This window comes from Chionomys nivalis, chromosome 20, assembly GCF_950005125.1.
Source record: "Chionomys nivalis chromosome 20, mChiNiv1.1, whole genome shotgun sequence".
Lineage (NCBI taxonomy): Eukaryota > Metazoa > Chordata > Mammalia > Rodentia > Cricetidae > Chionomys > Chionomys nivalis.
In genome coordinates, this window is record NC_080105.1 from 38,222,628 (window position 1) to 38,248,478 (window position 25,851).

Here is a 25,851-nt window from a genome sequence, read left to right on the forward strand (position 1 = left end):
AATGGATGCTTATATCATGAAATATGTGTTAAATGCCACTCCATCTTAAAAAAAAACAAGTCACAACACAGCAGAGCTATAGTAAGCTGCCCATCTCCTCCTAGGCCTGTCACTCTTCAGAACTGTCTAGTTGTGGGGCATTAATATTCTGCCTTAAAAAAAACTTTTTTTCATTACTCCTAAATGATTTTTTAGAATTTGAAATTGTATGGTCCAGTTTTTCAGATAATGACATTATAGAGAGAGGGGGGAGAGAGAGGGGGGAGGAAGAATTTACTTTATATGGGGGCATCTGGAGCAGTGAAATACAGAAAGTGATGAGGGGGCAGAAGGCTTTTGGTGTTCAAATGGTCCCTGATTTGGGAGATTAGGTCTGGATGGGTAATAGGATGTTAAACAGTGAAATTTGATCTGATGCTATTGTCAAGGAAAGCCTAACATCTGCTGGGCTGACACAGTAAAACAAACCAAGGAACAGAAAGTTGTTTACAACCTTATTTCTGTAGGACAAACTGTGCGCCTATGTGCACCTGAGTAATATGAAAAGCCCAAATTATCGCCTGGGAAGCCAGATCTCTGTGTTCTGGTTCCTGGTTCCTATGACTCTCTTTGGGGACAGTGGTACTTATTTTTTTTCTATAGAACTGGATTCCTCTTGTCGAAATTGAAAAATGTGTTCCCAAGATATAAAATCCTTTGCCTATATCCACACCACTGTCTTAGTAATCTACACATTTGTTGGTCTTATCAGAGAATGTGTGGATCAGATTCCTAAAGAATACAGCGTGAGTGTACTGAAGCCAAAGGTTTAAAACAACAGACATGAGTTCTGGCATAGTCCCAGATACTAATTTTTTAGAAAAGAACTATTAATCAGACTGAGATGGCGCATGTCCTTAGTTCTAGTACTTTAGAGCAGAGACAGGCCGACTTCTGTGAGTTCTAGGCCAGCTCGATCTACATAGGAAATTACAGAGCAGCCATAAATAGGTAGTAAGACACTGTCTCAGAGAGAGATAAGGGGGAGGGGGGTAGATAAATTGATAGACAAACAGATATGCTGATATACAAAATAAATCCTGTGGATTTGCATAGCGATGTACAATCTAGAGCATACTAGTATGTTAAAAAATAAAGAAAAGAACTACTTGTTGTACAGTTGACTGCCAGCTTCGATGGAGATGTCGGGGCACACAATGCTCTTCTTTAAGAAGATTAAAGCATTAAGTTTGAACAGCTTTTAGTTTGTACATAATCAAGTCCATTTGTATCAAATGAAGGTCTAATCTTTTAGGATTTGGGGTTGAGAGATGCTGATGTCTTTGGTGCAGTTTAAAATGCAATCTGTTTGATGACTTTAGTGATATGACATATTATGATCATGGGTCAATATCATGACCCAGTTAAGCAATTTCAGCACAAGGCTATGTTTTCATCCACCAAACCAACTTTATAATCCCCTGTGCTGGATAGTTTTGGTCAGTTTGACACAAGCTGAGAGGAGGGAGACTCAGTAAGATCAGGCTGTAGGCAATTAATGATTGACGGGGGAGAACCCAGCTCATTGTGGTGGGGAGGGGGCGGAGGGCGTTCCTGGACTGGTGGTCCTGGGTTTTATAAGAAAGCAGGCTGAGCAAACCTTGAGGAGCAAGTCAGGAAGCACTCATCCTCTGTAGTGTCTGCGTCAGCTGCTGCCTCCAGATTCCTGCCTTTCTTAAGTTCCAGTCCTGAACTTCTTTTGATGCTAAAATGTGATGTGGAAGTGTAAGCTGAAAAAGCACTTCCTCCCCAATTTGCATGTAGTCCTGATGTTCCATCACAGCAATAGAGACCCTAAGGGATCCCCTATCGCCTTCCACTCAAGCGGCCTCTCTTCATTGCAGGGATTTCACTACATGAGGCTGACTGAACAGTGAAGCACCTTCTCATTCTGTACTCATAGGTAAAAGTCAGGCTGAGTATTGGTAGCATCTTTCTCCCCGCTGTCTGTTTTCTGACTACCTTCTTGGATAAAGAAAAAAAAAAACCTCAGTTCTGTGAACTGAGAATGGGGTGCACCGTTCTCCCATCCCCCGCCCCCAAGCTCCCATCAGTATTGGTTTGAAACAAACACCCAGAGCTGACTGCTTTGATGGCAGAGTTTCAGTACTAACATGTGGTTAATTTTTCAGAGGATTTTTCTTTTCCTTCCTGAGCTCAAGAGGAGCCGTGGAGTGTATGGGAAACGGCATCTTGACGCGTGCGTCTGTACTGCTTGCATATTTCCCTGAGAGATAGTGACCGACCCTTCTCTCTCTGCACATTATGTTCTAGGAACTTAGGACGAGAAACATGTCCTGAATATTTAGAGGGCTTTTTAAAACAGTGTTCTTGGAGACATTGTATGTGGAAAAAAAAAATACAGAATTCTCTCTGATTGAAGTTAGCAATTAATTCATGTGATGGTGTTTACAGCCACTTATATCCCAGATGTGCTGGTGTGGTACAAGGCTAAGTGCAGAGATAGTGTTGTTCGGTCACCAGTGCGTGACCAGAGAGCACAGAGAACAAAGTCAAACCACAGAGAGCTGACTCGAACCTTACCGTTTCCATTTCTTTCCAGGCAGGACCATGAATTGTGCTGTTTTGAATTTCCAAGTTTTTGAGAACTGTCTGTGAGGATAATTCTGTTGTGTTTCTATTTAAAATTACAGAAGGAAGCATCCTCTTAAGACTCTACTAAATAAAAGAAAGACACTGCTTGGGATTGTTTAATTTACTTTCTATTTACGTAGCCGTAGTAAAATTCACATTTGGATTATATTTTGCTCAGCACATAACAGAATCTTTCAAATAATGAAATCATAATTCTTGTTTTCCCACTTGGATGGATTTTCTAAGTCTGTAACGGATCAACACTTCCAGTCTACACAGAGACATTCGGTATAAAAATACCCAGTTCTTCTTTTAACTTCCTTGAAACAGAAGAACATGAATCTTCAATTATTTGTTAGTAGCAACTTTAACAGGTTCCACTGAAAATCTGTGTGTTCTTATTTATTTGACCTTTCTTTTTATTTTTCTTTTTTTTCTCCTTGAGACAGAGTTTCTCTGTGTAGCTTTGGAGCCTTTTCTGGAATTTGCTCTGTAGACCAGGCTTGCCTCAAACTCACAGATATCCTCCTGCCTCTGCCTTCCGAGTGCTGGGATTAAAGGCGTGCACCACCAATGCCCAGTTTATTTGACCTTTTAGTCATCAACAAATAATCTCTGGCAGAATCGAATTTTATCAAATAAAAGAATGACAGATAACAAAGCATAAGTTGTGTAGAAATGCCATTTCTGTGTAAGTAGTCAGAGAATGGTGAGGAAGTGTGGTTTGTGAATGTATGTGTGTGTGTGTGTGTGTTATCATTGATGTTTTTTATAGCACAAAGACTCAATGACTATCTACAAAGAATGCTGAGGTGAAACTTTATCAGATAAATCAAAGGCCACTCATAGCTTATGCTGTGTATCTACTTCTGCCAATCACTTAAATGACAAATTTAGGTTTATCCTGAACCATACAGTGGAAATAGCATGGTATGAATTTCTCCATAAAAAAAAATTGAAATTTGATTCCTAAACATGAACAGAAAGAGACATAGGTATAGATAGATAGATAGATAGATAGATAGATAGATAGATAGATAATAGATAGATAGATAGATAGATAATAGATAGATAGATAGATAGATAGATAGATAGATAGATAGATAGATAGATAGATGATAGATTATAGATAGATAGATAGATAGATAATAGATAGATAGATAGATAGATAGATAGATGATAGATAGATAGATAGATAGATAGATAGATAGATAATAGATGATAGATAGATAGATAGATAGATAGATAGATAGATAGATAGATAGATAGATATAGATGATAGATAGATAGATAGATAGATAGATAGATAGATAGATAGATAGATAGATAGATAGATAGATGATAGATGATAGATAGATAGATAGATAGATAGATAGATAGATAGATAGATAGATAGATAGATGATAGATAGATAGATAGATAGATAGATAGATAGATAGATAGATAGACAGATAGATCCATCTAAGTAACAAGTTGGGTGAGGACAGGAGAGGCACACTTGTAAAAGTCAATTCGACTGCCTTGTATGTATTCAGTTTACAATAGAGTTCCCTCCTGATTAATCCATTCTAAGCAGAAAATGTCTAAAATTGGTAATAATGTAAGTTGAAAGTGCATTTAACACATCTGTAATTGTTTAGATATGAAATGTCCCATACACAGTCATGTACTCAATTTTCACAACAAGCACCAGTTTGGATAGTTATTGAAAATGTTAGGATTTGGGGCCAAGTTGAAGAAAGCAGGCCTTTTGGCCTTGATCCTTGTTGGCTTGTCTTGGTGCTTTTTCTTTTCTTTCTCTCCTTTTCCTCCTCTTCCTCCTCCTCCTCACCTCTCCCTCTCTCCCTCCCAACCTCTACCCCTCCACCTCTCATTGCTGCCATAATTGGGAACTGTCATGCTTTATGAGCCTCAATATTGTCAACATCATGGGCTACAATCCTAAATAATGACAGTGTTTTCTCTTGGGTTACTATGTGAGCTATTTTGCCACAGCATGGGCTAGTACACTTCACAGCCTCACAGCTAACAGAGTCACCTACTGCAGAGGTAGATGTTTATCTTGTAGAAGCATGGCTGACCAGGGACTGTAGCTCATGTCTGCTCCTCAGGACAGAGTGCAGGAGAAGATGAAAATTCAAAATTCACTCTGTCATTTCTATTAAATTTGTACTACTGTAACCATGAAAAGTCGTTAAGGAAAAGAAAATGCCATGACTTGGGAACCATATGCTGCTCTTTCACTGTGCTTTGTGCCAATATTGAAGTACAATTCCAAATCTATTTTAGTAATAACCCGTCTGTCCCCTCATGCTACACCATTCATGTCTATGCACCCATTCCAGCCATCATGATTGTGCTAATTTCCCCATTGCTGTGATAAGCACCTTCATCAGAACAATTTAAGGGCGGAAGAACTTACTGAGGATTGTGTTTTCAGAGGCTTCAGGTGAGAGACTTTGGGCCATCTTCGCCAGATGCATTGTTCTTAGTTTGTGTGAGGTGGCACATTCTGGTAGTGGGAGTGTGTGCCTGAAGCCACTTACAGGAAGAAGAAAGAGGGAAGGAAAAGCTACAATGGATGGAACTTTCATTTTCAGGCCTCCAATGACCTCTCTCCTCTAGCCAGAACCACCATGTTTCGACAACTCCTAAACTAGCACCAGCAGCTAAGCACACACTGTCTACACTTGAGCTCTGGGAAGAATTTCATGCTCTCACACCATGACACCAAACTTATTCAATTTTAAGGGTCAGATGTAATGTTATCTTCTTCAGAAAGCACAGCCAGCACAAGCAAGAGCATATTATACCAACAATCTTTTTGTTCGTTGGAGGAGGTTGTTGCTGATATTTTGATAGAACTTGAGCTCTAAGTTCATTGCACTTTTGTTGGTTATCTGTGTATGAGTCTGCCACAGATAAAAAAAAAATCCTCTTGAAAGAAGAAAAAATTCATTTATTCTTTTCTATAGAGTACAGTATCGCTGATCTAATAACCACTAAACAAAGAAAGAAAAATACTAACTCACAACTTCATCTCTTAAATCAGGACTAAAGGAAGAAAAATAGGTCAAATTTGTTCCAAGATCAATTTAAACATTCATGAAGAAAACGAAGACTTCAGTGGTTAAGATTCTATCTGCCAGTGAACACGTACAGGAAATGTAGCTCCCTGGCTTATCATTTAGCATTGCCTACTGCCACACTCTCCCTGGCTCTCTACTTAAGAAGGCCAGGTTAGAGAAATGGCTGGATGGTTAAGAGCATCTGCTACCTGTAACTCCAGTTCAGAGGAACTGACTCCCTCTTCTGGCTTCTGAGAGCTTCTTTATCTATATGGTTCGCATGCATTTACTTTTACACTGGTTCACACATATCCTTGTGAATAAATAAAAATAAATAAAGAAATCTGTAAATCTTTAAAAATCAAAAAGAAACCTAGAAAGCTACCTACTCCTAATATCACTAATCTTAGAACATTTTTCCATTAGCTCAAAAAATTACATAATCTGAAATTCTTCTTAATCTATTTACTTTATGATCTGTGTCTTTCATAATTAAGCATTGAAAATAATAGAATTTTGTCACTCAGCAATATTTCATCTTCTAAGAAAAGAGATTCTGTATAGTTTTATGTCCCATCTTGTGAAAATATAGGACACTATCTTTATGCATTAATTCAACCTCCATTAAACATATATTCTATGTATACACAACAAAACATTATTTCAAAGATACCTGCATCCTGGGTTTGTGTTACAATGCCATATAATACTCTTCATATCACTTGTCAGTCATCTGTCGATTGTACATATGTAAATGATAGCTTATAAGGATTGCCACCAGCACAGATAACATAGAGTACTCAACTGCACCAGAGACTCTGTGTTGTTAATCACTTATGTAACAGTTAGAAGACACAACAACTTGAATTTCCTTTCATGGGCACAAAGTCTATGTTTTCTGAGAAAACTGCATGAGTTTATCTTGAACTGATAATTAAATGATTTACTGTCATGGTCTTCACTTCTGGTTAAATGATCTTTTCTTTATAATAATGAAAAAAGTCACCACTTTCAAAAATCAATGACTCCATTTTACTCCAGGAAACTTATCATTTATTTTTTTTACATATTCACTTGCTTCAGCACATTATTTTTGATGATTATTAATCAAAAGCAGAAATCGCCTGCCTTACATTATTAAACTTTTCATACACAATTGCTCCTGAACAGTTTTTAAAGTCTATTTCAGAAGTCACTGGGCCTCAATCCAGTAAATGAGATTCAAAATTATTGTTGATTAACTAACAACAAATTTTTATTTTATTTTTTTTTATTGAAAAAAAATTTTCCGCCTCCTCCCTGCCTCCCATTTCCCTCCCCGCCTCCCATTTCCCTCCCCCCTCCTCCTGCCCCTCTCCCCCTCCTCCTGCCCCTCTCCCCCTCCCCCCACTCCTCTTCTCCCTCTCCAGTCCTAAGAGCAGTCAGGGTTCCCGGCCCTGTAGAAAGTCCAGGTCCTCCCCCCTCTATCCAGGTCTAGGAACAACAAATTTTTAAATTCAAATATTTAATAAGCATCCAGTTAATGTCTAGTAATCTATGAAAATCAAAAATTTCTTCATAACGAAGCATAAAATACTGCTATGGAAGTTTTACTTCTGGATAGAAAAGAACTTTTCTATTTATCAGCTTGAGAAACAACCAAGATATATCAGCAGAGAAGAGCAGAATTCCCTCTCATGTGCTAAAGAAATGCCTAGGCAGAAATTTGGGTTAAGAGTTACTACCACATTGAAAAATAAAACCAAAGCAACAACAACAAAAAAGGAAAACTTTTTTTGATTTCATTATGTATAAGAAAAAGGCAAACAAATGCATCTTAACGATCTCAGAGAACTTAAGGAGGGATAAGTTCAATATTTTGCAAGCAAAAGGACATTTTTATCAAAACGTATTATACCACAAAGATTGTTTCTGTGTTTTTAGCAGAGAGCTATATGGATACACACAATGAATGCCCTCTTTCTGGCCATCAGCAGGTAAATACAAAAAATTCTTTACTATCCAGAAGTGAAAGTTACATCGCAACAGTTTATGCTTTCTTTCTTAGAAATTTTGATTTTTATAGATTACTCGACATTATCTAGATGCTTATGGGATATTTAAACTTATAAACTTATTATTCATTAATCCAAAATAACATTGGATCTTGCTCTCTGTATTCCAACCCAGTGACTTCTGAAATGACTTGAAAAATTGATCAGGAGGCAAAGCGAATGCGAAGCTTAATGCTGTAGATAAATGATTTCTTCATTTGATTAATAGTCATCAAAATAGTTGGCTAAAAGAAATAGGCATGTAAAAATAAATGACAAATAATAGATAAACGATAAGAGTCCTGGAACAAATTGTCATTGTTTTTGGAAGTGGTGATTTTTTTCATTGCTAATAAATAAAAGATAACTTAACTGGAAATGAGAATCACTATGGGAATTCATTTTGTTATTAGTCCATACTAGAAAGATTCACCCAGCTTTCTCAGAAAAAAAAAAAAAAAAAAGTAAGAGCTCAAATTAGGGTGAAGGATCTTTCTCATATAAGCAGGTGTGGTGTTCTTCTACGATATGAAGCCACCTGGGTAGGAACTAGAAAGATACATGGCCTGAAATCAAGCATATTAGCCTATCTGTGACATGTTTGTGATGCTCATATGTCTGTTTATGATTTGACATTATGTTCATGTCTTCTTCCCTCCTCTTCTCTTTCTTCCCCTTTCTTTCTCAGGCTCCTCCCCTCTTCCTCCCTCCTTCACCCCCTTCACCTCCTCCTCTTAGTACTTTTTGTACATATGTGGACATGTAGATGCTGGGATGTGTGGAGGCTAGAGGTTAAAATTAGACATATGCTAACATATGTGGCCCACATTTTCTCCCTGCTCTCTCCTTTCTTCCTATTTGTGTGAATATAAGAAAATCCAAATAAATTTTTAGAACAATGGGACGACCGTAGAAAGAGAAATAGTTGCTCATGGGTGGTCATCAGTGTGTTCTATGGACCCGCTTTTCTTACACACCCACCATAATTCTTCACTATAGTACAGGTCAGTCTATTTAAAAACATTTGGTCTAAAATAGCTAATGAGCACCTGCCTGTTCAGAGAGAAATCGGAGTGTCAAAGAGGACTCGTTTCCTATTTGAGCATTGCCAAAGCATTGTCAATAGTTTAGCAGATTCAGAAACCGAACTTCAACATGTGGTAGATTAAATGACGCACAAAAAAAAAATGAAAATACAGATGGGAGTGTGACTCAGTGGTATAGAGCCCTCACCTGGCATTTCTGAGGCCCCAGCACAAGGAAAGAGAGTGATAAAGAAAGAGTGAAGAAATAATTTTTTGAGATGTTCTTCATGGGAATGCGTCTGCTTTTTATTAAGAGTATATTCCCAGATCCCATCCCCTAAAATATCCACCCAGAATGTCTAGCATAGGACCCAAGAATCTACATCTCATTAATAAATTGGTAATTAGTTAATCATTTTCAGATTGTTGAATAGACTGCATTGTGCGGAGCACCACACAGCAGGCACTATTTGCCCGGTGTTTGAGGCTACGCATCTGAATAATGACTTTGGTTTGTAAAAGACTTGATCTGAATTTTGGTCTGGATTGTTTTGATTTCATTGTGAAATGAAGTTTCTGGGCTAGATTAGCATGAGATCCAGCTTCTCTCTACTCCCAAAGGAAACAACTATTTGGAATTATCTTAAATATTTGTGTTTTGATACCTTTATTTGGTAAAATGTATCTTTTATGTTTGTTTTAGGTTTTTCTATTTTGATATTAAATCACATCAAATAATACTGTTTTTGGATTTTTGTTTTCTTAGCATTCACAGATGCTTTGGAATGTCATTTACATATTTAACAAGAAGCCAGTTTTCTGTGTGTGTATATGGAGAGAGAAAAAGAGAGAGAGAAAAAAACAGTTTTTCACAGCAAGTTCTTCGATTTTATCTCTAAAACTTTGAAATGTATTTCCTTAGCTCATTATTTGGTTAAATACTTTAAGTTCCCCTAAATGATGTTGCATGGCGTGAGCTGTCGTTTGGTTTAAAAATACATATCATCAGATGAGAATATTTCTCTTAGTCTATTAAACATGCCATCCAGCCAGTCTTTTGAATGTTACTCTTAAAATTACAAATGCGGACTCTTCTAATTGATGTGTTATCTACTCATCTACTGATCTCTCTAAACCTTACTTTCCCAGACAGTGCTCGATTTTGTCACTCACTTCTCACCAAATAGCATTGGTGAGAAAGGCAATGCCATAACCATATTCTTTTCGTGCCTTTGAACTAAAAAGATTCCAAGGCAAATATTAAAAAAAAAAAAAAAATGGAGCCGGGCGATGGTGGCGCACGCCTTTAATCCCAGCACTTGGGAGGCAGGCGGATCTCTGTGAGTTTGAGACCAGCCTGGTCTACAAGAGTTAGTTCCAGGACAGGCTCCAAAGCCACAGAGAAACCCTGTCTCGAAAAAAACAAAAAAAAAAAAAAATGGATGCAATTTGTGAGAAAAACTATAAGCAACAGAAGGAGCAACAGGACACACTTTGGCTCAGCGCAGCCAGGAAACAATACACTGATGAAGATGACACACAAAATAGATGCCCATCAAAGTCCAAGTCATCAGACGTGAAAGCACCAGCTCATTTCAATGAGGATTTTCAATCATTGTTTCAAAAACTTCAGAGTATATCAATAAAGGTACATACCAAAAAGTATTTTAAATCACTCAAGATTTTAAAGAATAAGATAGGAAAGGGACTTTGAGGACAAAGGATAAAGAGTGTTATACAGCTATAGAAAAAATTTTCAGAGAAATATTTTGGTTTTGGAATTGGTTGTTTCTCTCCCCCAGCCCCGCCCTTGGACTCTGTAAATTAATGGACACATAAATTAATCCAAATAAAATGAATACTTTTCATTCAACAAACATTAATGTATGCCGAGTTGGGCAGACTACTGTTCCGTGGCTCTTGGACTACTTAAGGGAGGTCAGATCTTGATACCACCTTGCAGGGCTGACATTCCACTGGGGGAGCAAATGAGGCAATAATAACCAAGTTGAAAAGTCTGCTGCGAATCTCCCCTCCTGGGAAAGACACCTCCTTCATCTGCTCAGTCTTCTCTTTAGCCATCAGCGACATTCCTCATTGATTTTTGGTTTCCAGGAACTGTTGCCTTTCATTTCTAATCCAGGTACTTTCTAGAGCTTGGGTGCTGTGTTGATTTTCTTTTTCCCTTTTCTTTTTTTTTTTTCTACTCCGGTTTGAAATGACTTTTATCAGAGAACAAGCATATTCTTAGGTTTATCATTAAGAGCTGAATTCTTTGATTGGTAGCACTAGATTATCAGGGTGTCAGGCTATTTATTCTCCAGGGTTTTCAGGGCATAAGCCCTCTTTCTTTGCACCATAAGCATTTTGATTTGTTGTTGTTGTACAGATGCAAGGGCCAGGATCAGTCACAGTGCTCTCTAGCATGTGACAGCAAGTATCCTTACTTTGCTCAGTTTTATACAAATATTTCCTTGCTTCAACATCAGCCTTAATGTTTCCCTAAGTGGCAGCATCTTATTTAAGTTAAGAACACTGCCTTCTAAGTCCTTGTTAGTGAAGGCAGCTTTTAACATTTTTTTCTGTTTTTAATCATTAGCAGGTGGTTTAAAGCAGATTTGGAAAGTCACAAATACCCAATCTGATATTTGTTTGTTTTCCTTTTACTTTTCATATATTATTATGAGGATTCGTAGATTTCTCATTATGGAATTCTTCTGAATTAGAATCTAATTCCAGCTGTCCTCATTTTTGTCAGGTCTTTCTGTGTAATCTACAGCAGTCTTCACCAGCACATGTAGTAAATACAACCGTGGATCTAGTAAAAACAGAATTTCTTTCTTGGCCTTGTCTGTACCCTAAGAGCAGGTAGAAATTTTCAGGGCTGGTAGTGGTTTTCAATTGTATTTTAATAAATAAAGCTTGCCTGAAGATCTGAGAGTAAAACAGTCCCACTGGTTAGCCTTACAGACCAGGTTATGGCAACACACACCTTTAATCCCAGTTTAAAGAACTGGATGGTGGGTTGGCTGGTTGGTTTGTTGGTTGGTTGGTTGGCTGGCTGGGTGGGTGGGTGGCTGGCTGGCTGGCTGGCTGGCTGGCTGGCTGGCTGGCTGGCTGGCTGGCTGGCTGGCTGGCTGGCTGGTTAACTGGCTGGCTGGCTGGCTGGCTGGCTGGCTGGCTGGCTGGCTGGCTGGCTGGCTGGCTGGCTGGCTGGCTGGTTGACTGGCTGGCTGGCTGGGCTGGCTGGTTGACTGGCTGGCTGGTTGATTGGCTGGCTGGTTGACTGGCTGGCTGGTTGGTTGAATTGAGTTCTTCAACTATGTAACCCTAGTTGTGGTTGAACTTGCAGCCCAGTATGGCTCCAAACTGTCAACCCATCTGTCGTGACCTCCTAGGTACTTGGACTCCAAACTATGCTGCCACTCTTAGTTTCCATCTGGCAACTTTAAATGACAAAGTTGTCTGTCTTCTATCACCTGTTATCACAATATTGGCACGTAAGTTGTTAAAAACATTACACCAAGAACAGGGGATTGAGCAGTGTATGCCTGGCAAGGAGGAAGGGTTTCATTTCACTTCCTCGAAGTCGACCAACATTTCCTATTAAAAAACAGAGTGAAAATTAAAGTTGTCATTCTTAACTTGCCTGGAAATGCTGACAGAGGGGAATTACATTATCTCCAACTTCTGACTGTCATTTCATATGAAAGTCTTCACTGTTCCCCAAAGGAAAGAAATCAAACAGGATTAAATGGCTTTCTAGTTCTTTAAACAGGATATTATTTTAAGAAAGGAAAGTCTAGAAAGAGGGATTTATTATCAAATGAAATGTATAACACTCATATGAGATTCCATACTACTCCAGCTGGCTGCAGATCAAATGTTCAGGGTGAAAAGGAGCCAAGACTATAGCTGAAGGGTCCCTTTCTTTTATGGGGGAGCAAGGAGGATCACTGGCCCAGAGGAGCCAGGAAGAGGCACATGGAACTGAAGGCAGTGTCTGGGCCAGCGCTTTGAATTCAGAATCAGGAAGTCGTGGTTCTATTCCTGGCCCAGCCTTGCATTGATTATGGCTATCTACAGGAGGCTGAGGCTCCCTGACAAGCTATGCATTCAGTCAGTGTTGGATCTGCTCTGCCAAAAGACCATGATTTGGAAGCGTCGGCTGTTTTCTTGAATTTTTTTTTGTCCTCTTCCACATGCTTGGCATTAGAACAGAGCCAGTGTGGGCTAGAGGAGACATTTTTCTCTGTACTTTATATTGTCTTCAGTCTGTATGATGTCTGGCAGTGGGTACCTCCTGCCTACCACCATGTGTGAATGCTCTCGGTTCTGCTGTTTAATGAAGAGCATTTGGGGAAGGAAGCAACAGGGTTGTCTTCCCTGGGTAGAAGGAAAACATCAGGGAGATCTCTCTGGGTTAAACCTAACCAGGTCAGGGGCCTCTGGGAGACTTGTATCCTCCCAGATGCCATCACAATCAAAGTACCCTCACTGCCCACAGGCTAAGTATCTCTTCCAGCATAAATAAAAAAAACATCATTTTCATCATGGACAATAATTTGTATTGAATAGAAGTTCTGTCCTCATCTGATCTTTGTCTGCTCTCTACTGACCTGTGTCTGAAGGAGATATAACTAAAACCTCTGTAGCAACAGCAAACAGTATCTACACTTTGTCAATAACTGGTTACGGTCTCAAGACAACAGGATGTTTCTATTTCTGTCCTTCCTGGGTATGGACTGGGGTAAGGGGACATACACCACACTCATGACTCCAGTTCAGTGCAAGCAGATAAGTACTTTGTCCTCATGGGGAAAAAAATCAACACTCTCTCCATGCATATGTATGTTCTGAGCATGCACTAAGTCCTACACTATTGAGGATATATGATAGCCCTTGCCTGTCCCCATGGCCACAGAACACATATGGCAATATATTTAATTCTGGGCACCAATCATGAACTGGATCATTGACAGAATTATTCATATTCATAGAAGAGTAAACAGAAATAGTGAGATAATGTGAAAATATGTCCTATGAGAAATGACTTCAGGAAGCGAGGAGTGAGGGTCCAGCTCACTGGTAAAGCCTGCTTTCACATGCACTTCAGCCTGGACTTGATTTGCAACACTCTTCTGACTCAAAAAGAGAGACAGTGGACATTTCACCTAGGAGAACTATAAAACAGCAGAGTTCTCCAAATATTTGAAAGATAGCTTCGTGGGATAGATAATACTTATTCTGCCTCAACCTAGGGTAAAGGTTCTTAACCAGTGCATTGCAAATCCCCTGGCATCCGTTTATCTCCAAAAAATATTTACATTATGATTCATGACTAGCAAGATTAAAGCTATGAAGTAGCAATGAAAATAAGGTTATGGTTTGGGGGTGATCACAACATGAGGAACTGTATTAAAGGGTTGTAGTATTGGGATGATTGAGAACCATTGGTCTAGAGGAAGAACCTAGGACAGCAGAAAGGGATAGAGATCATCTCTACAATATCCCCCAAATTTTACCTGCCTAAGTGTGAAATAGATTGTGTCTTAGAAAACCTATTTACTTAGAAAAGTAAGTAGCACACCATGTAACCTTGCAAACTTACACTGAATGATTACTGGGTACAAACTGAGACAAAATGACGTCAAAGGTTCTGTGTTTCCACATCACAACATTATACTTTGACTTAATAAAAAGTATAAGTATAAAACATTGCTATAATGAAGCATAAGGACTTTACAAACAACAGATAAAGCAAGGAAGGCAGACTTGGAGGGAGGAGAATAATTACGAAAAGTTTTTATGTACTATACTCCCCTTGGCAACAGGAGAAATTGTTATGGAAAACAGGTAACAAAATAAAAATAAATTCAAGGTATTATTTCAACTTCTATAGGTTGCCTAAACTTTAAGTCCCTCTGGTTTAACCATCAATATTTTCATTCAATACTCCCTACCTCCTGCTGGTCCCCAGCCTCTCTTCCTGCAGACCCAATCAATATACCAGCTCATAAGAGCAGGTTTCAGCCTCAGCCTCCTCCGTCAGCTCTGCCTCTGCTCATGTCTAGATGATAGTGTGGAATCAGTCCAGAGAATGTTACACTACAGAGAAACAAATGTGGCAAATGGGCACTTGGTTTTTAACCTGAAAAACCAGTTGCTCGAGATTTACCAACATATACTGTGTGTCCATCCCTGCCTAAAGAATAGAAACTACATTGCTCACTTTATAAATTACAAAGTTGTAGGTTTCTTCCTGGCATTTTCTTTACACTTACTTTTGCTTGAAACCTACCCTCTCTCCCATTCTTTGTCCCCATCTCTTCTATGTCTCTCTACTCCTAGTATTGCTGCGTCCACTTTTGCAGGTTTTATTGCCCTCCCCTCTTCCCTCCAAGCTTCTTTTATCTCTTGTTTGACCCAGTCCTGTTTCCCAGCCTGTACCTAGTCTCATTCTCTAGTAAATTAGAGTAGGAACAAGTATATAGTATGCGGTATCTCTGATGTAGGATGTAAAGTCCTTTGAGAATGATATAACTAAATCAGATGGGTGCTTTAGTTTACGCTTTTTGAGGATTCTCTACCATGATCTACAGCGGCAGAATTAATCCACACCTCCACTTGCAGTGAATTAAGGGATCATTTCCCCCACATCCTCACCAGAATTTGTTGTCATTTGTTTTCTTGATGATAGCTATACTGAGTAGGGTTAGATAGACCCTCATAGTTTTAATTTGAATGTCTATAATAACTGAGGATGCTGAACTTTTTTTAAAAAAAAATGCTTACTAGTTGTTTATGTCTCTTCTTTTGTGAACTCTGTGTTTGGTTCCATAGCCCACTATTTTATTGGAATATTTGTTTTCATTTTGTTTAGTTTTAGCTTCTTTGTGTATTCTATAATAAAGATAGATGATAGATAGATAGATAGATAGATAGATAGATAGATAGATAGATAGAATAATATAGATAAGATAGACAGATAGACAGATGGCAAAGATTATACACCACTCTGTGGACTGTCTCTCCACATGGTTTTTTCTGTTGCTGTACATTGGATTTTTAATCTCATGAAGCCCTCCTTGTTAGCTGCTGGTCTTATTTTTTTACACTGAAAGTCAAAATATGTATGCTTTATTATAAATAGCCTGTCATCTCTTTATAATCTATACACCATGTCTGCAGGTCAGACCTCAGCATAAGAAGGTTAGAACTAGGAGACAGACCTTAGAATAAAAGCACTTATTGATCATGTGACATAGCTGGGTAACAAGTGTGCTTGAAGTTTCAAATACCTTTCTTTGGCTATATTTGAAAAGAAAGCAAAGCATTTATAAAATCACTCCCCATGTCCCCATGATGACCTTCCCTGCACAGAGTAAGTTCCCTCTTTGCAGTGGCCTTCCAAACAGAATCTGATTTATATGATGCCCCTTGCCCCATTCCTTCCTCACCTCCACCCTCCCAACCCTGGTCTTGTTATTGACCAGTTTCACTTTAGTCTCGCTACCACTGCATCTTCCTTCCACTTGAAATGCTGTCTTCCTGCCTTCTCCACTGCCTTCCCTCTCGCTGCCCTGCACCTCCACCCCCCCTTCCCTCCATCACCTGTCTCTGTCTTTGCCCCTATCATCTTCTCCTCCTCCCATTCTGGTTTGACTCTCAATTTCCACAGAAAGCATTTTCCTGACTCTAATACACTATACTAACAAATTATATATTATACATTAATATATTATATTAATTAATATATTGTATGCTAGTTAACATATTATATTCTAAGTACATATTAAAATATTATAGACATATACATGTGGACAGGAACACTGTAGTTATTTATTTCGCTATCCTATTTTTAAATTCCTATATGAGTTTCTTCTTAAAACTATTTATGAATCTGCTGATTTTCATATCCCTGGGGCTGACTAAAGCATTCAAGACAACAGGAGTCTTCTCTATTCTGCCGATGGATATTCAGCCCCTTTAATGATGTTTGACTTAAAACAGCTGTCATCATAATAAAAAAGGAAAGATAGATGTGTGGAGGCAAATTTATCACATTGGCCTTGAATCGAGGGAGTGAAGTTATAGAAATCTTGGACTCATGAGTAAATAATTTCATGTAATAAAATTCTTCTTCATGAACAATAGTAAAGGAATGAAGTTAAATCTCCATTGAAGACATGAAAAAGTCCAGAGTCCGCAATGCACTCTTGTATTTTCAGGCATAAACTATTTGCTGGAGTCTGGCCCGGGATATATGAAAAAGCAAAACTTCATGAGACATTAAAGCTTGAGCTTTAAAATTAAATATAAGGATATTTATACAAAGCATCGGATTTTTAATCACTCTATTTGGGGGAGGTTTTATGTATGCGTGGCATAAAAGCTCCTGACATTTCAGAGAGACAGTAATGGATGGTGAGCGAGGAGGTATGCATGGAGGAGAGAGGAAAGAAATGGGACTCATTGTCTAAGAGAGCATCAGAGGGCAAGGCTGTTTGGTTTTATCCTTTGGGCAGATCACTGAAATAATTTGATGCTCAGCCAATGAATATAGAACATATTTTTAGAGTATAATCTCAGTGTCCGGTTCATTCAAAGACAAATTGTTTCTGAGCCCATCGCTGATGGGTTGCGGATGTACTGCTGGATCCAGCTTTAACTTAGGAGCTGGAAAAAATATCAGCTTTTATTTTCCAAGGCTTGCGTGTTAGTATATCTTGGCTGTATTGATCTCACCACTTTTCCTGAAAATGTGTTGCTTCTGTGGTGTATAACTTAATTCCATTTCTGCTAGGTAGAAAATTTGAATCTTTGTCCTGGAGAATATTACAACTGACTGCCAATGAAAGCCACATATGGACACAAAGATGCACAAATCTTCACCTTCCCAAATCTATCTTTGGCTCAGAATAGAAGGGAAATATATAAGGAACAAATCTGAACAGTGATTAAGGGATTGGATAACTCAGTAATAAGACTTTTCTTTTTCTTTCTTTCTTTTTTTTTTTTTTGAGAACTTGTAGGTAAATTTGATGCAATGATCTGTAATATTTCCAGAATGTTATTTCAGGTTATAAGCAGGATTTTTCACTGTGAAAATAACTGCTTTGTATATAACAAAGTTCTATATTATTATTGAATAAAATATAAATGTTAAGATTTCTTTCTTGCAAATATGGACACTTTTAAGCACAATAAAATTGGTGATTTTCTGTCAGTCATTAAATGTTCCTGAAGAAAGGGACAATGAGACTAAATCAAATTATAAGAGCTGCATGGTTTCCAGAATAAATTAGTAGATTCCAAAAATCTCAATTTAATTTCAAAGTTAATCTGCTTTTATGGGAAAAAAGAAGTAGCCTTTTTATGTCATATTAAGTTTTTAAACTAAGGAAAGTTTATTTTCAAAAATGGCTCTACACCTGTGTATATATGATTATTAGTAACTTGACTGAGTCCATTATCAAAAATAAAATTAAAAATTAATAAAAAGAGCAAGATTGCACATGCCCTTAATCCTATCAGTCCCTAGGGATGCAAACACAGGTGGGTTTTTGAGTAACAGACCAGACAGGGCTATATAATGAGACCTTGTCTCAAAACAAGGAAAAACAAACAGAAATATATGAAATTAGTAATGGGAAGTGCTGTGGATAATATGGGGAATGGATTTGGATGTTGTGATATTTTATTGTGTATAACATTCTCAAGAATGAAGAAAAAGGAACAAATGATTTATCTAATATTAGCTCAAGTGATGGTTTACAAACCATCAATTTGACAAAACTCCCCTGAAAGAAGGGACTCTGGGCATGTGTGGGAGATCATCTTGATGAAGCTCATTGAGACAAGAAGACATGCCCACTATGGGTAGCAGCATTCCCTAGGCAAAGATCCTATACTGTGTAACAGTAAAGAAAGTACTCTGATTACTGGCATGTGTGCACTAATTGACCACCCTCTGTTCTTGACTGTGGGTGAATATGACTATCTGCTTCAGAGTCCTGATGCCTTGACTTCCTGCTGATGGATTGTAAACTAAAATGCACCATTTTTTCCCTCAATCGCTCCTGTCAACTTATCTCTCTAACTAGAAAAGAACTCAAGGAGACTCTGATAAATTTAAGTTAATAAAACATTTATTTACCCTCTGAAAGATTGTGCCCTGTATTAAAAACAATCTATTTTGGCTTTTAAAGAAATATGCCTATAGAATTAGATTCTTGTTTAAGGAATACGCCTATAGAATTAGATTAACTCATGGTGTCCCTGGTCCTTGGAGGAGCTAAGAAATGTAAAGGGACTAAAATCAATGCCTAGGGTTAGAAAGGTGGCTCCGTTGGTAAGCAGTGCCAGCCACATGAACTTCGGGACCAGGGTTCAGATCCACAGAGCATGTAAAAACCAGGGATGACAGCAAAATTCTGTAACCCCACGTCAGGAATACAGAGACAGGTGGACCTGTAAGGTTCATCAGCCAGTCTGCTTACCAAAACTGCTGTGCTTCATATTCAGTGAAACACCAGGTCTCAACAAAGGTGGAGAGGCTGTAAAGATATCCAATGTCCATCTTAGGCTTCCATACATAGCTACACACATGTACACATGTACCCTCACACACAACGTATGTATGCATCCATATTAACGAGTACACACACCACACATACAGATAAAAGACAGGAGTGAGAGGAGAGAGGAGATGGAAGGAAAGGAGAGGGGAGGGAACAGGAGAGAAGAGGAGAAAAGAGAAGAAGAGAGGGGAAAAAGGAGAGAGAAGAGAGGAGAGGAGAGTTCCAAACAAGACAAAAAGTGAGAGTCATGTTTATTACGTCCATCATTTAGTAATAATTGTTGCCAAAGCAAAACCCAAGCATAGCATCCTCTGTAGACATATCCGGGGCTCATTATAACCTTGTTTCCCCCCCTTCAGTTTGGCCATGAGCTTTCCTTTTAAAGTTGATTCTCTTCAAACAAGTTTCACAGAGATGTGGGAAATTGGCAGTCTGAGTCTTGGGTGATGCTTAACACTGAAAGAACTGGGCCTAACTCCATTGCGTCTCCCAATAAACTGTCTTTCTAAAGAAGGTACCTGTGTCGTATCTTCTCTTTGTTATTACCCAGCCCAGACTCTTTGCTTAGCACAGGACATTGAGGATTCTGATACTGACTTCATTTGACCACACAGGAACTGCAGAGTTAAGTCTAAGTAATTTTATAAGGACAGTAGAATCTTTAGTGTCTGTTTAAGTCAAATTCTTTCCAAATCTATGTCTAAATTCCCGAGTAGTTAAGATTAAAAAAAAGCACTAGTCATTTGTGTGTGTGTGTGTGTGTGAGAGAGAGAGAGAGAGAGAGAGAGAGAGCTGTCATACAAGCCTGTTTTCAAGTGTGTGGAAGAATTAAAAGAGATTTATAAGGCATCTTGGCCCTGCCACAGCTGGAATCGGAAGCAGGTAACTGTTTCATGCAGAGAACTATCCAACACACAAGACAAAGGCTTCCCTAACTTCACATTCTCCGAGTATTTCAATATGTCAAAAGATATCGTGGTGCAAATATTTTGTCACATGCATTCATAAGTACAATCTCACAATTATTAGAATCACAAACAATAAATTTGTACTCTAAAAGGACTGCTACAAATAAATCTCCCAATAATAGTTCATTAGGAAGTTGGAAATGTGCACATGTACTTGTAATGACTCTACTTCTGTTTCATGTGTTGAATATTCATGTAAAATGCAAAAGATGAGCCTCTCTCCTCCATGAAGGGCCCATTGATGACCCAGACAAGACCTTCTCTTCCCTGTCAAATAAAGGACCGCCCATTAGCCAGTGGTTTTTTTTTTTTTTTTTTTTTTTTATCACTCTGAAGAACAGGGAACTTTTATTCTTTTTTTTTTTAAATGGCCTTTCAGATTCAGTAACAGCATGTTCTGTTCCTCAGGACACAAGGGACGATCGAGACAGGCCGCGGCTGGACTCCATGGTGCTGCTAATTATGAAACTGGACCAACTAGACCAAGACATCGAGACCGCTCTCAGCGCTGCCTCTTCCCCATCCAGCACCCCGACGAACCTGCGACGGCACGTCCCTGTGAGCCTCTTTCTCCTAGTGGAGTAGTGCCTCTCTGTGTCTGTTTTGCTATTTGTTATTAGTGTTTGTTTAGCTTTTTTTTTGTCCAGAAACTGGGGATGACACTTAGGTCTGACTCACACCAGGCAAGCAATCTTCCACTTCACTGTATCGTCAGTCCTGTTTCTACTTTGAGGCATGGACTTAATATGTTGGTCAGGCTATCGTTATACTCACAATATAGCCTCAGCTGACCTTGAACTTACTACCCTCCTGCCTTCGCTGCTCAAGAAGCTAAAATTACAGATCTGTGCCCTTCAAGCCCAGTTAGAATAGTTCCTCATATCTCATATGGTCTTTCTTATTAGTGAAACATCTTTGATAATGGCATCTACTGATAAATGAAACAGAACACCCCAGAGATCACTCAATGGTTTCTATACATCACACAGAGAGTCCACAGACACATGGGTAATAACAAAACTTAACATTAAAAAGGAAACAAAATGGCCTTAGGAAACTCTACTTCCTGGGGATTAAACCCTCTTCGCTGTAGTAGTTTGCAAATATGACTATATTTGTTATTCTTCCACAACATAATACAATCATTAAATACTATGTCTATCTGGATAAATAATTTTTCCAGTTTTTCCAGTTACAACCAATTATTTCTAAGACAGAAATTCTTATTCTATAATCTTACACTGCATGAACAAAAGCATGTATTAAAAGTATTTTCTATATGGATAGATGAACGGATGGATGGGTGGATGGTTGGGCGGGTGGATGGATGAGTAGATGGATGAGTGGTTGGATGGGAGGATGGATGGGTGGATGGATGGGTGGATGGATGGATGGGAGATGGATACATAGATACAGGTGAACTACTTGTGTATACTGTGAAAAATAATTCACTCGAGGATGACTTCTTTGTAGTCTAAAATATACTCAGAAAAATAATTAGGAGAAAAGTGAGAATTTTATCCCATTAAGTTTATATGACAAGATGCTCCAATGTGATTCCAAAACTCAAAATAAAATTTAGAAAGAACAGTTCCTAAATTTGACTCTACCCTTTACATATTTATTAATAACTCCATGTTAAGTGGCTTGGTTTGGGTAGAACTAGCATATATAGCATAGAGTTTAACTATAATTAAGCCTCATCCCTTTTCTATTAAACAAAAATTTGCATTGCACAATAATAAATGAACTGAATCAAGAAATTGATATTTACGTGAGATACAAAATGTAAAATATCACATAGGCAGCTTTAAGGACCTAGTGAAGCAGAGTTCTTTTGTAACTAGTTTCTTACTTAATACAGTTTCACTATTGATTCTGAGGTAAAGGAGCAAGGGCTAGCACCATGTGGATGATACTCAATGTTTTTCATATATATCACCACACATATTCCCCATAATGTTGCGATATGAGAAAGATGTAAGACGTTGAAGATTGCATGTGCCAGAGTTGGCACAGAAATAAACCCAGCTGGGCACAATCCAGGGCTACAGCATTCAACCAGGCTACAATGAGAAGCTGATATCTCTAGAACAACAGCCAACATAACAATCATCCAATTGATATGAAACTAGATTTCAATCTCGAAAGCTGGTAAAAATGAAATATTCGTTTTTGGTAATCAGAAACTTTTTATCCTTCAAGATTCATTGCACTTATTTTCTTTTTAGTGAATTGTATATAAGAAACAATTTAGGACAAAAACCTATTTCTTCCCCCCCAATGCTGTTAGTTGCTTGCACCTAGTTTCATTTTAGCAAAGAGAAAGGGGACCTAAATGAAAGAAATGCAGTCAAAGCAATGTCCTAACAGCCTACAGGAAGAGATGCTTTAATTTGATTGATGTATGTAGAGAGGACAAAAATTTCACACTCATTTTTTCTCTAGCACTTTTAAAGGCAGAAATATCTTATTTTTCATGAGGCCCTAGGACTTGGTACCTCCTTGCCATTTATGGTGTCTGATGTATGTTTTAGTAATTATTTATTTATTATTATTATTAGTAGTAGTAGTTTTCTGAGACAGGGTTTCTCTGTAGTTTTGGCCTGTCCTGGAACTAGATCTTGTAGAACATGCTGGCCTCAAACTCACAGAGATGCACCTGTCTCTGCCTCCCAGGTGCTGGGATTAAAAGCATGTGCCACCACCACCAGGCTTATACTTTATTTTTTTTAAGTTTTGGGGGGTGATTTGCTATAATTTTGCACACTTTTTAATCTCACTCTTCTCTCTCCAGCCAACATTTCTCAGTCCCCATATATTAAATAGAAAACCACAGTAGAGATTTCTACAAAACACCATGTTTTTAAACTTTATTTCAAAAAGTAAGCTACCCCCTGTCCTCTGGGTTTTATGCAGTAAAGATAAACCAAACACGTGAGTTAATATACATGATGATTGAGTCATTTGTCTATATCTATGATTTGCACTTCTACATAAGTCGTAAATTGGACTTTAGTATTTCATAAACTATCTCATGGACTATAACCATAATTATTACCATATTTGTTGCCACTATAAACATAACATCTGTTTCTAAGATCTCAGTTTATCATCAGTTGAAATAAAGCAAATTAGGTTAGCAAAAGCATTACAAATATTAGTGACTGAAGGTCCATTTGGATCTCAGCTTTATAACTGCCTACCTAAGACCATAAGAAAACTGTCTAATGGTAGGCTCATGTCAGAGAGAGAGGAACACACAAAGATGAACTATTTAACTAACAGCTGGTTAGGGAGACAGAAGAAAAAACATACATAAGCAGAAATGCATGGATCTAGCGCAGAATATGCTTGGCCTTTGTTGAGTCTCTTCTGTTTCCTTCAACACTCATATAAGACAATAAACAAGACATAAATAGTACACATCTCCAAGTATCAAAACTACTTTTCAATCTTTACAGTATCTGGGTCACCTGATACTTATTATTGTGTGGTTAGAAAATAAAAGATTACCCTTTTAACTACCTCATTACATCATGGATGGGCAAATTAAATGCACAATACCCATGCTATTTATAAAAAGGTAAATTAAATGAATTATTACTCATGGCTATATATTTAATGTTTATAAACTACCTGTTTTTTTGCTGGTATCCATTTCATATTAATTCAACTTGAAATTCAAACAAGTCATATTTTATTTAGAAGAAAACATGGTTTTTGTCTTCTATGGAAAGTCATAAAATAGTCTAACCTGAAGTCATTTCAAGCACAAGAAATTTGGTTAGAATTTTGTACTTCACATAGCCCTGTATGAACAGATGGACACACAGACACACTGCTTAAAGAAAGCAGTATCACTATTCTTACTCATTTACATGTTAACTACCTCATATTACATCCCATCTGCGGAAAATGAGTTTCAATACTGTCGATAGTTTGTAATTTCATAGTGAAAAGCACTACTTACATGGTGAGCTAAGACTGGAAAGATGGTTTTCATGTGCATTCAACAAGACCTTGCAAGGAAGTCTGGAAGGCACCTAATCTTTTTGCCTCTGGGATGCTGTGAGTTACAGGAAGTCACATAGGAGGGAGGACTGCTGGTGGGAGGAAGTGAGCATGTAGGGGCACCCTGTGCCTTTTTTATGGCCATGCATTCATTCTTTAACAGGACCTGGAATCAGGATCTGAAAGTGGGACAGATAGTATCTCAGTAAATCAGACGCAGGTGACTCTGTCTTCTAACACTGACTCCACCGATTCATGGTCCGCTCCAGAGAGCATTTCTGGAACCAAACCCAAGGCAATGGTAAGTTGTAAAAAAAACATACAGTCAATGTTGTTGAACATGAGGTAAGCATGGGTAGTGCGCTGTTCAGTGTGGAAAGAAGACTGTTGGACTCTTATCGGCATCAACTTAGTATAGCATTACTCTAAAAAAAATATATAGTTCACTAAAGAAAGCTCTGAATCCATAATTATGCAAAATATGTTCCATGAATTCTGTTGCAGAACTTTAAACAGCTAAGAATATAAAATGTGGAGGTGAGTTCTCGGGTGTTGTTACCCTGATCACACCACATAGTCATTAGAAAATCTCTAAGCTTTGTTGATGGATGGATGGATAAAATGTTGTCTGAGATGATATAATAATATGCATAAGTACAGATGTATAAATGCTCATCATATTTTGTGGGTATTCAATGATGTAGAAAATGTAAGGCCTAATATTTAATGGGGTGTAAATTATTCTCCTAGCTGCCTTGATTGGCGGACCTTACAAAGCCATCTACACAAATGGAAAGGAGACTTTCCACACACAGGAACACAGCACAGTCAACTCTGAATAAAACATGTTTTCCTTTAAGGAAAATGTGAAGTGCAGTGGGAAAATAGTATTTGACTCTAAAAGGTAACATTTATGGGGGAAGTAATTACTGCTTCAAATATCTAAAGTCCACACAGTTCCAAAATAGCCTCCCCTGGTTGGGTGAAAATCACAGAGCTGTATTATTTTTTTAATCCCCATGTTAGCTTAACACAGAAAAAATGAGTTTGGACTGTTTGTTTTCCTGTCTTTAAAATAAAAGCAGTTCTAAAATGGGACCAAAAGAATACTCTGAACTTAAGATGTGGTAGATTTACTGGGATTTAAAGAGACTCAAAACATACTGTTGGCATAGTAGATGAGCCTGTCCTTACTATTTACAATTTACATAGGTAGGAGTTAAATTGCCTGTTATCATTTATGTCTGGATTATTTGATGATAAACACTGAATATCTACTACATACCATGTACTATGCCAAATTGGGGGGGAAAAGGCTCAGAGGAATAATATATTACCCACATCTTTAAATGGTTTCTATTTTATCAAAGCAGGTAGGTACTTAAACAGTAAAATGCAAAAAAATGCTTCAGTGTTTTGAGAGTGCTATATGTGCAGGGAATAAAAGACATGCATAATGCCGGTTTAGGATACAGTAAAAAAAACTGTCAATAGTAGCATTGCTAATAGGTAGACTCTAACAGAAT

The 25,851-nt window shown here is 38.0% G+C and overlaps 1 protein-coding gene across 2 annotated transcripts in view; it reads left to right on the forward strand.

Moving 5' to 3' along the window:
- The window catches only part of Dlc1 (DLC1 Rho GTPase activating protein), a 323,702-nt gene that overhangs the window by 52,297 nt on the left and 245,554 nt on the right, over positions 1–25,851 (forward strand). For both annotated transcript variants that reach the window (XM_057752361.1, XM_057752364.1), the window contains exons 2-3: positions 20,720–20,869; positions 24,489–24,626. In XM_057752361.1, coding sequence (XP_057608344.1) covers positions 20,720–20,869; positions 24,489–24,626 — 288 coding nt within the window. The remainder of the gene's footprint in view (positions 1–20,719; positions 20,870–24,488; positions 24,627–25,851) is intronic.